Source organism: Centruroides vittatus, unplaced genomic scaffold (assembly GCF_030686945.1).
Source record: "Centruroides vittatus isolate TY-2023 unplaced genomic scaffold, ASM3068694v2 contig_882, whole genome shotgun sequence".
NCBI classification, from domain to species: domain Eukaryota; kingdom Metazoa; phylum Arthropoda; class Arachnida; order Scorpiones; family Buthidae; genus Centruroides; species Centruroides vittatus.
In genome coordinates this window covers 2,053,629-2,069,223 of record NW_027122574.1, presented here as the reverse complement: position 1 = coordinate 2,069,223, position 15,595 = coordinate 2,053,629, and the positions used below count along the sequence as shown (strand labels likewise).

Below are 15,595 nucleotides of genomic sequence, written 5' to 3'. Positions count from 1 at the left end.
AATAATTAGAAAGTAAGTATTTTATTTTCTGTAAAATGCGGCTAAATCGCATCGATTTTACGCAGGAACAATCTTCCTGTTGTCCTGCTGACTCTGGCCCAGAGAGACAGCACGGAAGGCATCTGTCGACATTTCCAGAGTCTCGTGAGAATCTTGCTGGAGAAACCATCCTTGCCAGGATTATGGAAACTACCGGTAGGTGATCCTCCTCCTCCTCCTCCTCTTCCGCTTCTTTCGCATCCATCGAGTCACGCGCCTCCTCCTCCTCCTCATCTCGTTTATTCGCTCTAATCCTGGAATTACTCGGTGCGCAACTTAGTAACAGTCTGAGTCTAAATTATTCCTAGAAGTTATACGGGTTTCTCTATATAAAATTTAATTAACTGTAATGAAAACGAAATTCTCTCTTCAGATTTCTTCCCATATTTACCGCCGAGTAACAAAACTACGTAGCAAAGTGGGCGGAAGAAACGAATTTCCTTCTGCCAAAGATATAAGAGAAAACTTATTCGCCATACTCGAAGAGGAATACCGAAACGATTTCACTCTGGGAAACTCGGGAGGATTGCGGGATACTTTTTGCGGGACCACCTGATGCGACGGATCGGACGGCAGACGGCTCATTCATATATATCATCGTATAAATTTAAAGGAAACGGCGCCGCCAATGGCAAACGAGACGAGAAGATCCGATGTTGGTGGCTCGTTAGTTTTTCTTGGCCTCTCTGGCAGGTTTCCAACGCTCCTCCCTTCGCGGTTCGATCGCCCGTCCGTCTGTCGGTCCTTCTTCCTTATTCTCGATCTTTGTTACAGACTCTGGTGGCCGAACTCGACTCCAAACATCGGAAACTGGTTCTGGACATCTGCGCGGAGAGCGTGGCCGAACTTCAGGCGAACTCCTTAATACACTCTTTTCCTGGAAAAGCTCCGGAGCAAATCGTCCATCTGGTCAAGGTAAGAGAGATTATTCCCATACATTCTGCTGTTCATCTTTCTTACCTCTTTCCCTAGAAACTGTTAATTAAATTCGGGGAGACTGCCGCGGAAGAGACCAAGAAAATCCCTTCCTCTTTGGCGTTGTAGAAAATCGGTTCCTTCCTCCGTCGATCCACCCCTGGCGGCGCGCGGAGAACTTTCTCTGTTAGGATACGGCTCGGAGAGTGCCACCTGTCGGCTTCCCACCGTCGTCCGTTTCTCAGCGGCCGGGTTCTCGCGCCGTCGGCGGAAAAGATGTAACCTTACCTTAATTTTCCGCTATTTTCCCCCGGGACGCGAAGAGTCTGGCCTCTTCCTTAAACCGACTTCCCTCCCGCCGATAAATGGATGATTTTCCGAAACCCATTTGTTTCGCGGTGCCCTCCCGCGCCCATCTTCGTTCTTTCTTTCGTCCTCAATTCTCCCTTCTGGTCCGGTTCTTTTCCACCCTTCGTCCAGACTTTCCGTCCTCTTGTGTTGTTAGCATTGGGTACTAAGTCGGCGGTACTCAATAGAGGTAGGAAATTGCCTCTCGTAGATTACGTAATCCTTCGACTAATCTTCGAGAAAGAGTGGCTCTACTAAATCGATTAGTAGAGGAACGAACGTCGCTTAGTTGTCGAAAATTTACGATAAGCTCCAACTGCACAGACAAGGGTGGTGATTTCCACAATTGACAACGAACGAGGAATAAAACCTACAATTATAGTTTTAAGTCTTTCCGATAACACGAATTCAAAACGAACTTAGAGAAATCTCAATGATTCTTATACACGTAAACAAGAAGACAAGAACTGCCACAGTTTCCCGTTAGTTCCAAAGAAATAACACAAAGCAATATCAAATTTTGATGCGCGCAGCGTGACAGAATTTCAGGTTTAGTCTTTACAGGAAAAACAAATGTAAGAAAGACAAATGGCGATAACTTTTTTCCCTTTTCAACCGAGAATAGAACTTTTCAACAATGAGCATGGATGGCGTGATTGTTGCCGGTGGTGGCAAACAACCGAAGAGGATAGAGGGTTGCGAATTAACTAACGACGGAAGATCCTATCACTGGTCATAACATTAGTGGTTGCGCCGGGAACAGATGGAAAAAATGAATGTGATTCTTTTCTTAAATTGTTCGAAGGGGTGTGCGTAAGACCATCGTTTCGGGAAACCATCTTGGAGTCCAAGTCGGAGGTTCGAAATTTTCATCTTTTCCACATCTAAATTTAATGCATTAATTAGAAAAGAGTCTAAGAACTTACAAAGCTAATCATTAAAACCCATTGCGTGCCACTAAATTGCCTAATAAACAAGCAGAGGGGTAGATTAGTACCACGCTGCCACCGGAAAGAACCAGGAGCCGTATTCTGGTCACCGTCTCTGGTCTCTCGTCCCTCACAAGCTGGCCGCTGATTGGCTAATCCAAATGATTAGCCAATCAGCGACCGGCTTGTGAGAGACGAGAGACCAGAGACGGTGACCAGAATAAGGCCCCAGGACTCGACCATCTTTGCATTCAAACTTGTCTTCTTTCGGTTCGTTCTTGTCGACGATTTGTTTCCGATAAGTTTTCTTTTCAAAGATTCAAAACGAATGTAAATACTTAATTTACAGAAGCTCCGAAAACAGATAGCGAACTATCTTACATTTGTACTATTAAAAGCAATATTATCAAGATGAGAAATAGCAGATTTTAACAAGATAAAATATTGTAATTTTAAATTATAAACGATGTTATTAAATTTTCCTTCTGTACAGTACAGTACATTCCGGTATATGAACCGAAATCGTTTAACGTAGAGCGAAATTACGGAATAGTTTATAATAAATTTAAAAGAGAAAAATGAAATGTGCATAATTTTGTTAATAAATAGATTCATAAAATCATTACATTTAATTAGAAACAAAATAGGAAAAACACTACAGTACGTTTGCTAGGTATTACTTATTTCTCGTATTATTTCTTCGAAAGTAGCAACACGGGGAAAGGGGGTAGCGTGGAAATTTTATTTATATTTATGTAATTTATGGCATTAAAATACGAACATACGATGGCGAAATAAAACAAATTAACATCTCGAATCCTTTCTATATATTTTAGCCGTGTCTATTAAAACAATCTCTTCGACAAACTAAATGTTTTTGCTGAGAAACTCGGTTGCACTCGTCATCGGCGACGTAACCGACAACAAATCGATTAACCAATTTCGACATTCCCCAATTATTTATTTTATATCTTAGATTTAAAACTAAACGAAAATAATCGAATAGGGAAATGAGAGTTTTCTGCATTTAAATACGAATCGTTTATTTATTATTTGGACGTTTTTATTAGCGATTGACTAGTGTAGTATTCCAATTGTTGTTTATTGACAAGAAACTACTAAATAATCTTTATTTTTTTCATAATTAAGTAAAGGGTACCGGTTTATTTTCTGAAAATAATTCTTCTTCGAGAAGTTCTACCCGAAAAATGAAGTAAACGGGTCGGAACCTATCGATAGATCTTATTCTTCTTCTCGTGATTTAGGTACTATACACTTCAGAAATTTCAGCTATTGGAAAATGCTTAGGATGAATCACATACTCCCAAAAACAGTAATATAATCTGTAAAAATCTGAGTCATCCTCTTCCAAAATACATACAAGTTTAAGTGTGTGAAGTAGAAAAACATTGACGATTCCTATAAAGAGAATTGCAAGAATTTACTTTTAGGTGTAAAACAAATACAGCGAATAGACTAAAAGAAGAGCAATGTGGTTTAAAGTTGTAAACAGAAAATAACCCATTTTATTGTCAAATATTCGCATGATTGCAGCGTACTCATTTTTTATCTTTGGCAATTCGTCTATTCTTCCGAGTGTGTCGTGGCGTGGGGTCGACTCTAATTCGAATTTGCGGGTGTAAAAACTAGTGTCTAATTTTTCCAATTAATTGTTCTTACTATTCGGGTTATTATTGTCGTAGAAATTAGGATCGAAATTCAAATTTCTAAGACGTACTTAGTCCCTTATCTCGTGTATATCCTTTATTTACCACTTTATAAACAAACACCCGAATGCTTTAGGATTAAGATAAAGTTACATCTTCGGTTTTTAGTTTATTTTAATCCTACGAAGCGCTAAAAATACAAAAAAAAAATGTCTTGATACACCAATGTTTAATTTGCATATAGAAAGACACGTAAGCTGTAATTTGTGTAAAAGCTTGACGTCACGCAAGTCGGATAATAATGTTCCGATTCGACCAGAACGTAACTACAAACGAATGCATTTTGAAATTGGGAATCCGGATCGACCGGAACTTCCAATCCTTTTATATTATTAAAAAGCGCGCAAAGAATTGGAGAATTTGCAGAAAGTCATTCGAGGAAGTTTGCCACCCAATTGACAATTCGTCGGAATCGTATTCACTCGAGGGAATAATGTTATACGAATTAACTCCGAAGTAATGTAAGAAAGACTCAGGAAGGTATTATTTTTTCTTCACAAAGGGATGGTTCTTCATTAAGATACGGGACAACACCCAACCGAGATTTGGCTCATTTGTAATCCCACGCTGTAGTTCTTAATTGCGGAAACACTCAAACCGAAAGAACTCAGATAACGGAGATTCCCATTATCGTAAATATTACTTTTGGATTGTTATCGCACTACGTAACAATTAACGATTGTCTTTTTTTATAAATTACGAATCGAACAGTCTATGCTTAAAAAGTGGAAATTGTCGAGTTAGATGACGAAGACAGAAGAAATTAATAGAAGTTTCAGTGGAAGAACTTAAAAAAAAACAAAAAAAGATATTCACTATTTACTTCGAAAGTGTTGTAGTTAGTAAAAATTTGGAAACTTTGATTGGTTGCCATCATTATTCTTTTCTTTATTAAGCGAGTCGACTAAACAAGAATGTGCAATTGTCTGCAAATTGTCTCGGGATGAAATATCGCGTTAAACTCTCCGGAAAACTTTCGAGAACACTCGCCTACACGCGTCATTTGCTTTGGTTAAACGGGAGAAGGCAACACAATACGAAGGCATTTTATGAGAAGTTAACTTCTATTTAGATGTTAGTCTTAGACCAGTGATTTCTAAGCTTTTTTCTGCCACCGCCCACTCGGTTCCCTCGCTTCTTTTGCCCTTTAGATTAACTCACATCCCCTGGGATAGTAGCGCCCATTATGGGAGCCACAGGTCTAGTAGACACACGAAGAAGACCCGGGAAACTCTAAGCGCGCCCGAGTACAGTCCTTTACTAAAAGACGGTGGCGACATCTCGCGTCGAAAAGTCGAATTAAATAAGTATACCCTTTTATCCGGATGACCCTTCGTTCTTTTACGTAAGTCCCGTTTCGGTATCGATCCTTCGAACTCTCTAAAAAGAAGATTGTAAATGTTAAAAGGATCGGAGAATTTTTATCACGTCTACCTTAATTTACGACACGGTAGATACGTAAATAGACGGTAAGCGGACACTCCACCACTCTCTTCCCTTCTCTCCTTACTCAAATTTAAATCGAGATTTCGTTTTCTTATCAAATTCCTTTGGTTTCCCGAATGTTTACCACTTTCCGGTAACGTCGTCCTCTCTTCTTCCGACTCGTTCATCCGGGTTTTTACACTTTTTACAGATTCGAAATGTCGAAAAGTTTATAACTTCTCTCCCGTTACCTAATTAAAATCGATACCGCGAGTTTTATGTTTGCAAAAAAAAAAAAATGCCGCTTTATTAGGGCGATTCTTTTCGCACCGTCGGCGATCTTCCTCGTCTCGAGCTAATACATTCATTAAGCGAAGGTCGAACTTAGACTTAAATAGTCGTTTGTGATGGCAGTTACAACAAATAAACGATGAATTTCCTCAGAATGAAAAGTCTTCCGAAATTCGAATCCCGAATTTCTATTTTTAGATAGGATTGTTGTCCCGAATATGAATCTTCGAAATGAAGATAAACAATCGTGGTGACGAGGGTAGAGTTAGGAAATATTTCGGGTGTTTTCGACCAGGGACAGGCGACTCGTTCGAATTACATAAGGAAGAGTAGCCCCGGGGCATCTCTCCGTTCGATAATCCTCATCGATTTTCGGATTTTTTCCAGATTTTCGTTTCATCCAGATCTCGGACGACTTCAAAAGGACCGTCTTCATCTCGTTACCGGGATTTTCGTCGGTAAACCGGACTAGAACGAAACTCCAAACTGGAAACGTGAATCGATGATAAATTGATAAAATTCCGACAAATCTTCATCTTTTCCAAAGTGTTTGGCTTCCGATGAAATATCCACTTACCTACTTACAATGCTAGCTTATATATAAATATAACACAAGAGCCGAGACGGTAATTTCCTCGATTTACCGATAGAAGAATGAAGATTTTGTTGGCAGGAATTGAAATACCGAAGTGAGGGATGATTCAGAATGTGATTATCTTCAACACCTACCTTTCATTGTTTCCGTTCTTCGAAGATTTTGCAAGAAAAAAAACGAAAATAGTCTTCGTTTCTTAAGAAAGTTCGAGGACGAAATTGCGGACGACAAACCTTTTTTTTTTGTTCGAAAACTCTCGATAAAGAGAGGAAGAATCGATGGCGAAAAGCTAAAGATGCGGGATATCTTCGGAAACAAGCGATCCTAATTGCATCCAGTTACATAATCTCTCATGACGCAATTAAGACCCTCGAAGACGTAATGCGTTGAAGTTTTTATTACATTTTATAGTCCAAAAATTGACGTCATTCTTTAAAATCACACTCTAAACAAATACGGATACTTTAAATAAACTTTTGTTTCGTCAGTAGAATTTCTTTTTTCGTTAACTCTCTCGAAAAGTTAGTTCTACGACTTTTTCTATTACCTTTTTCCGAGAAACCGCTTTTATTCACTCTCCTGTTTCCTTAATTTTGTAATAGTTAAATTAAAAATTAAGGGCGAAGATGATATAGTTTTTTAAACTTTCACCCGTTTCGACCTATTTTAAGTTTTCTTTCGTTTATCGTTAATAGTATACGGATGTGGAAGATGGGGATGAAGATGCCCTCCTCCCCGTGATATTCTTCTCTTAACGGGGTTAACCGGCAGTCTCGTCCCTTTTCGATTTCAATTAATTAAGTTCAACTCGGAAGTTGGAGCCACCCACACCGACTAACCGTAGTTTATCGTTATTTAGGAAAAGTTGTTGAGTCCCTACCTGCTGTCCTACAGGGAAATGTTGCGGAGGAACGTGCAGCAAGTGGTTCGTCAGCTGACCAACACCGATCCCGCTTACTTCCTGTCCGTGACGGAACTGCTTCAGTCTCCCGGATGCAGTCACCTGGACTACAAAAAAGTCGATCTGATGTTCAAAGTAAGTGCCGTCGGCGCCGACGCCAATTTCTTCCGCCAGAGGGAGTTGGCGTCGCATTTTATCTCTTCCGGTTCCGCCGTCCAACGTCCCCCTCGAAGAGGAAGAAGGTCGCGAAATCTTTCGATATTATTATTTTTTATATCTAATGCGCTTCTAAAAATTCCCATTGTTCGCGAATAAGACCCATTTATTAAAGATATCATTTTTTTCGTACTTCGCGAGAGGGTACTTACTTTAAAATAATAACACATATAATAGGCCCACCAGTGGCCAGAAGATTCCATTCCCTGAACACTGGGAGTTCGGTCGTGGTTGACCGGGCGGTCTGACCAAGTGGAGTTTTCCGGGTTTTCTCTACGTCTGTAACGCCTGAATAGGGGCCAGTTACCCTTAAAAGATCTCCCGGAAGGCATTATTATCCGCGTAACGACAATTATTAACGCATACAACTACTGTTACATGACAATCGCGTCAAACTTTACCACGGGGCGATATAACCTAGAAGCTCATCCATTTCCATTGTTGATGAGGTGGATCGAAAAGTCGAGAAGAAACAAGATATTTATCGGCGGAACGAGGACGACGACTTATTCTAACCGCAAAATTTGAATAGTTTACTCGTAAAAGTATAAATAAAGGGAGGAGTGATGTGACGGACGACGTTGTTTTCTCGACTCTGTGACGTCGCGGGTTTACTCCCTTTCGTAAGTGATCATTTAGACTCTAGAATCCGAATCGATAAAGTTTATTGCTCCTGGACTCGAGACAAACTTTGATTAAAGATCTTTTATTATTGAGTTCGAATTCAAATTATTAAACTTGTTTTATCTTAAGGCAAACAATACGTGTATTGATGAATGTTACAAGTTAAGATTTCACTTTCTTCCGTTTTCAATCAATAGCGGAATGTCCGAAAACGGTGCAGGAAGGCCCAGGTTATCGGAAACACTACAAAAGGTTGACAGAAGAAACCCAAAAATTTAAAATGTCGCAACTCTTCGGGGCGCGGATCATTTTCCAAATTTTCTTTGTTGGAAACAGATTATTTGATTTCGATGAAAGACGGAGAAAAGATATTTGGCGCAACGTTTTCGACCGCATTCCAGGAATGGCAGAAAAAGGACCAGGGATGCGGAAATTTCTCGAACGTCACCCGAATGGCGCCTATGGGAGGCGCCAAATCCTAAACGGCCATCGCCCACCGTTTAAACCCTGGTTGGTTCTCTCGAGTCTCGTTTGTGGTGACGGTTTCTCTAATTGTCGCATCTTCTTAGAGTTCTTCCTCCTTCGTGTCCGAGAAATAAACTTTCTACGGGTTCTTTAATCCTCTAGACTAATAGCTTTGCCATCTTTCGGGAATTTCGTGTAGATTTTCCTTCTTTTACGAGAGTCGCGGCCGTTACAGAAGCTAAAGTCGAATTGTTCTGAACTGAGAATTATCGCCGGAAATCATCGCGAAGACAATTTTAAACGGAAGAAGAAGAAGAGTGAAAAAGAAGCTTGACAATTCGAATTTCAACGTTCTCCTTTGACTATTATTTCCGGAGAATGGTACGAAAACTTGGACACCGATTTGTAATACTCACGGACATTTCCGACATCGTTCCGATTGTCTGCCTATGCCATCCCGTAACCACAATATAATCAACCTTTATACCGTTGTCTGTCCAATTTAAAAGGTATTCTCTTCCTCGAATGATAATTTTTTCTTCTTTTATCCTTCTGTAACGTTCTTGTAGATTTTACACGTAATTTATTAATTTTTTGTGAAACCGTGTTGTATTATCTTAGAAGTGTTGAACACGAGATCGTGTTAGTAACAATCACATGCCTTTTTCCACCTTTATTTAGTATCAACTAAATAAAAGTGGAAAAAGCCATGTGATGTTACTAACACGATCTCGTGTTCAACACTTCTACGTAATTTATTATTAATTTAAAGAGAAATTCTTGTTTTCTCTGGTATAAACAGTGGACAAGTGGTGTTTCCAAGATATTGTCATATTCGTAACGCTGTATCCGTCGTAATAAAATCGCATAAATTATAGTAAATAAAACTTGTATCTTCATTAGGTCACTGTAAGCTTAATGAAAAAATCTAAACAAATGCACGTCGCACGTCGATACTCTTTACTATTACAAGAGTGGAGTAGCGAACGATTTATTTGTCGATTGATCGAATCCTAACATTTGGGGAATCAAATTTATGACTTTCGAATCGTGTTATCGATCTTCTCAAAAAGAGAAACCGGTGTTAAAACATAAAGTCGATGTCACTTTGCTGTTATCGAGGGCATCGACTATCCCACGTGTCGATAGCGATTGTATCTTTCGGAAAGGAAAAAGTTTCCGAAAAGAAGGTCTTGTTAATATATTGTGACGTCATTTCCTTTTTTTCGTTTCTTTATTCCGTTGAGAAGCGACCGAACAGATTGGCTTACGCTTCTTTATGTAAATTTGCTCGTTAATGTATTTAGATAAACAAGATCGAGAGTGGAAGAAAAGAGTTCGATTTGCATTAATTAATCATAAACAAAGAAGACAAAGAAAGAAACGAAACTTGACTATCTCAGCAATATAATTGCCAAAGCAGCAACCTCCGTAGATTGCTCTTTAGCGTTATTAAGAAAAACTGAACAAATAAATTAATAATTATAATAAAGGCACGGAGGTATCCGAGATTCAAAACGTTTATCCTATTTTTTCTCTATTCACTTTATCGGTTTTTAATTATAATAGAACTTTTTTTAATCTAGAAATTGAATGTTTATCGCTTCTATCAATTCTCTTAAGGTTATATTATTAATTTTAGAGTGAGACCATTCGGAAAATGTGGTTAAGGAAACGTATCAAAGTAGAAATAACAGTCGGTTGCGAAAACGTTATTCCCGGAAACGTCTAAAAAAAATCTAATAATAAATTTAACTTTTAGTGATTTTCAATTTTAAAAAGTGGTCGAATCGAAAAGGACCCGTCATAATCCTTTGGAATGGCTCCTTACGGGATCCCCATCGATCGAAGCTAAATGGACTCTTTCTCCTTTAAAACAATGTCTTTCTCTTATCGTTTAGCCAAAGTGTTTTGGCCAAGAGGTAATTGTCTGGAGGTAGCGATTCCGAGAGGCAATGCCTTTCGTCCCGCTTTCACTAAAGATTTAAGTCGCTTCGACTATTCCACTTTCCTCTCGATTATTAGCGAATCGACTTTAACAACAAACTTTTATCGACTAACATCTTTAAACTTTTCAATATTTTAATGATATTTTATAGGAGAGTTTCCGTATGGAGAAGTCGTTCCGTATAAATTGTTACGCTACGTCTTCCTCACCCAGCTCTGCTCCGAATTGCTAGAAACAAAAATAACTTCGTCAAACTTCGAATGCCGCCGTCGTTTTTCTATATATTAATCTATATTTTTAATAAAGTTGACACCTGTTTCAGTCCTCTGTGTTATTTTCTTATAGAGTAATAACGTTATTACTTTGTAAGAAAATATTGATTGGAGTAACGTCATACCTTACGTGATTGGCAAGGTGTGAGTGAGCGAGGAAAGGTGAGCTTTTCTTGCCAGAATATTGTATAGGTTTACAGTCTTATTTATCATTTCAATTGTTTAATTACTTTTTTAAGCATAAATTTTAGAGCCTGTAGTGTATATTAACGTAAGTAAAAACAGAATAAAATTTTAAGAAACTCGAAAAAAGCTTAATGGATCTTAATCCCGATTAATTATTTTCTTATTTCGCCTTAAGTTTTCTTTCCTATTATAATCTATTATTTACCCAAAGAGAATTATCACTACGTGAATGCTGCCGTTCTATAATGTCTTAATTACAAACACCTATCACGTGTCCTACGCTGGATATCGAATTGTCAAATGACGAAACAGGAAATGTTAAAAGAATGAAAAGAAAGGAACTAATGATAAACATAATTGGTTAATTTCAAATAATAATAATAAAACTCATCGAGATCTCTAATTGTTTATTAAAACTAGAATATTCAAATGGTGGAAACAAGAGAACCGTATTATTTGATTTTCCGTATTCTACAGACAAGAAAATGCAAAAATATGGATCCTGTGAAAAGATAATCCAGCGATTATCCTTTGGAATGTCTTCAAAATTCGAAATATATAGTTTCAAACACTATTCTGGTCATTTTAGAAGGCAATAGTAATGTTTTTTTCTCTTGAAACTTTACATAATCCACACAAATCGGGCCTGCGTATCGAATTTCATAGTTTGGAAGGAAATGTATTCTTTTGATAAGAACAAAACTGTTTTATATAAGCTTTTCATTATTTATATGCATTCTTGAATTTACTTGATATTATATACCCGGTACTGCACTGCACAGATAAATATGTAGAGGATAAACTATAGGCTACAATACGTTAAACATGTGAATGATCTCGAGTATCGTCGTTTGCAGCATTTGGGATTGAGGTATTTATACGAAAGACGTCAGGATTACTCGTTGGGATGATGCTTTAAGAATGGGAATGACTAAATGTAAATCATTACAAATTGTGCCACAAATAGAACATCGGCATTAACGTAGACGTTAATGTAAAACATCCGTCGCCAGCATGAAATTTTCAGTTTTAGTAAATTGATTTTGACTTTCTGCCAAGAGAAAAAGAATCTTCGATGCCGAAAAGGAGGGGGGGAAGTCGATTGAGTAAAGATTCGTTGATGTATACATTCTTAGATCGCATTGGTGGGAAGTGAAATGATGCAGAGAGAATTTGAAATTCCCTACATCAATAAACACAAAAATACAATCGTAAGAAACAATGCAAAACGTAATCATTATTAAGAGAATCCATTTAAATGCAAATATCATTATTATATATATGAAAAATGGCTTTCATTTACTTGTCGTCGAGACGTACTTTCCAAATATCTTTCACTAAAAACAATTCGTTACACTTCAGGTCTTTCAGTCGTATTATAATGCAAATTTTGTCAAGTCTTGACTTCAGAAATTCGAATTCATCCGAAAATTTTATTCATTTTGATATTTCAATAATTTTCTTTAATGTAAACGGCATTAATAAATCGCCGATATTAATTTTAGTACACAAAGTACACAGATTGACCTAGTGAAATTCTTCAATATTTGAAACTACCAATCATTTTTGTATGTAATTTCTTTGCAGAACCCGGGAGTTGAACCAGCCATTAGAGAATTTTGGCAGATTTGGGGACACGAACAAATTGCACGGAAAGTATTTCCGGTGACTCTAACGGCTCCTCCAAAATTAGGGCCGCTCGGAGCCATAGTGGGAACGACGGAAGCCATGATGAATGTGGGCCCTTTGTCTCACATCCCCGTAAAAGAAGGTCTTCAGAGCATCATCAAATGCCTCAAATCCCAAGATATATCTTACACAAGTAAGTATTTACTGTAACAATTGTAGAATTTGATTACTCGGTTGATAGTAGGGCCTACAATATATTCTTTTTACAGAATGAATATCCTTAAAGGTTAATTTTTCTTATTCCTTCACTTTGATTAACTGTACTGTTCAATCGAGTAAACTGTAATCCCAAAACTTGTGCATTTATCTCATTTTACATGACCCAAATTACTTTAAGAGATTTATTTCTTCTCTCGGGTTTAGTCAATGACTCTATTATGTAAATAAACTTCTGTAGTTCTTTATCCGTATTTTAGCAATAATATTTGTCTCCATGGAATTTGAAGGAGCGAAAGTAATGCATCACTGTCCATACATGTTTCTCCATAATTGCTCAAGCTATAAAAATAACAACATAATTGTAAATAAAATAAAATAAACATTCTTATTACCAGAAAAAAGATATTTGAACCCATAAATTCATTACAAAATGCAATTTAATTTCGTTATATGTACAGGAAACTTTCTATTGTTTAAAGTAAATAAATTATATATTAACAAAAGAGTAAAATTGGTTAATGTTACCTATGGTTCCAAAATGGCGGCTCGTCTCTGATTCCAGCAAATAGAAGAAAGGAAACAGTGGGAGGCACGTTCTAACCTAACCTAACCTATTCTAATAATTATGTACCATAATTATACAAGGAAAATTATTAGGATAGGTTAGGTTAGGTTAGAACGTGCCTCCCACTGTTTCCTTTCTTCTATTTGCCGGAATCAGAGTCGAGCCGCCATTTTGGAACCATAGGTAACATTAAGCGTAAAATTCAATAATTTATATATTTAACACATCAGAAATAATAAATTTTTGCTAGCAAATTACAAAGTTTGGAACGAAAAGAGAATGAATATTTTTTTTGTCAGTAGCGCTTCCAAATCCGAAATATTTTAAACGTACAGTACTTTTGTTTGTATATAATTTATTATACAATTTTTAAATTAAACTATTCATCACTCATAAGCTTCCATTCGAAAAATATGAACAGTAGAAATTTCACATATCAAGTAGTTTACGAGGACACGGAAAACAGAAGTCACATCGAACGATAAATGGTCATGTAAACTGTACCGTGTAATCTTTATGTGTTACGAAACTTCTGCATATACATTAATGTAAAAGCTTTAATCAAATGAGAAATTCGATTAATTTAAAAGGATTATATCGAGAGATTATTTTTGTTTGAGAACGTGTCTTCGACAATAACATTTCTTTTGTCAACACAATGGCTTTTTATATTCATTAAAATCGATAAATTTAACGAAAATTAAACTTGATTTATTCGATTATAATCTAACAAAACAGTATTTATTATAAATTTCAAATTTACTTTATATATTTGACTGAGTTTTTTTAGTAAATTTTAATAATAATTAAATTCCAGGAACGAAAGAAGATCGTCACGAGAACCAACTACATTCCTGCAATTGTACTATTTGCAGGATCCAACCATCTTCCGCTCAGACGTCCAGATTCAGACTCTATGGAGATCTGTCGAGAAAATTAACTAATGGTGAGGTATTTTCTATTCAATTTATTAAATATTCAGTTTACAATGGTTTCAAATTTATTCATTTAAATAATACCACTTTACATACATACTCAAACAATTGATATTCAGGCTCGCAGCTAGAGAAATAACAGTGACGGTATCTTTACTCAAATACCTCATTCTCTTATCATCCTGCTGTTTTTATCCCACATTTATGTATTCAATATTTCTTATATAATTCGTACAATAGATTCAACACAATATCTTCTGCTAACTAACAGTTACGCTTAAGGATTACAGAATTTTTTTGTGACAGATTATTCAATAATTATCAAATATTCAAATGCAAAAATTGCACCCAATTGTGTTTTTACACGGTATAGGCCTATACGTTCCGGAAAGTCTGTGAAAAATGGAGTTCATCCGGATGGGAAAATGGATAATTGGGTTTCATACAGCAAAACCCAGAAAAATAATATGATAAATCAACTATTAAAGTATGCTGTATTTAAGCAAAATATTTAAATTTTAGTTAAGGTGACGCTACACGTGGGAAATCTGCTAGCGGGGAGGATTTTCTGTGAAAAAAATTAGTCTCTATTTAAGTGTTACACGTGTGAAGAACACCCGGAAGACTCCATTCGGGCACCGATGTACCCCGTATTTAAAAAAAAAAAGTCAAAAGAAATGCAATTTCTCAAATAAGTCGTCAAACCTCGAATTTCATTTATGACTGCTTCAAATGCAGAATAAAATAGGAACGAAAGTCCTAGTGTCTGTACGTTCAAGAAGTAAAAAGCAACTAATTTATTAGAGTAGTCTTTAATGCGAATTCTAAGAAATTTTCTGTAAAAGAGAGCAATTTTCTAGAAAAAAAAAAAAAAGTTAATATTTCTAGAATTTAAAATCAAATGGAGATTTCTAAAATATCTATAGAATGAAGGCAAAATGTAATATTTAAATACTATTAAAAATTAGTCTTTTTAAATAGTTTTACTGTCTTCAATTTCTTTATTTTTTTAATATTAATACCAGAGATTACTACGTATTTACGTATGATAAATCGATTGAAAACCGGAATAAAAATTTCAATAACTCTACATTTGTTCCAACCGGGAATATAGGCTAAATAGAAAAGTTTAATCGTATCTCTTTTCAATATCTTTTATTTGTTTTGAAAGTAAACCGAAGAAACTTTGCCTCAATCTTTATATCGTATTATAATATTAAATATTCCCTCTACCTTAATCACTCGCATATCAAAGCTTTCGAGAGCTTCGTCTTCAATTCGACTGTACAAATACAGTAAATATTCTTTCTTATTGAATCTAAACTGAATATATTTAATAATTTAATCTGTTCGGCAAATTTATACA

The 15,595-nt window shown here is 36.4% G+C and overlaps 1 protein-coding gene across 1 annotated transcript in view; it reads left to right on the top strand.

The window, feature by feature from the left end:
* LOC136983372 (uncharacterized) overlaps nucleotides 1-15,595 on the top strand; it is a 30,922-nt gene that overhangs the window by 12,494 nt on the left and 2,833 nt on the right. Inside the window, exons 5-9 of the mRNA XM_067280088.1 lie at nucleotides 66-195; nucleotides 814-954; nucleotides 7,129-7,305; nucleotides 12,469-12,703; nucleotides 14,112-14,240. Coding sequence (XP_067136189.1) covers nucleotides 66-195; nucleotides 814-954; nucleotides 7,129-7,305; nucleotides 12,469-12,703; nucleotides 14,112-14,240 — 812 coding nt within the window. The remainder of the gene's footprint in view (nucleotides 1-65; nucleotides 196-813; nucleotides 955-7,128; nucleotides 7,306-12,468; nucleotides 12,704-14,111; nucleotides 14,241-15,595) is intronic.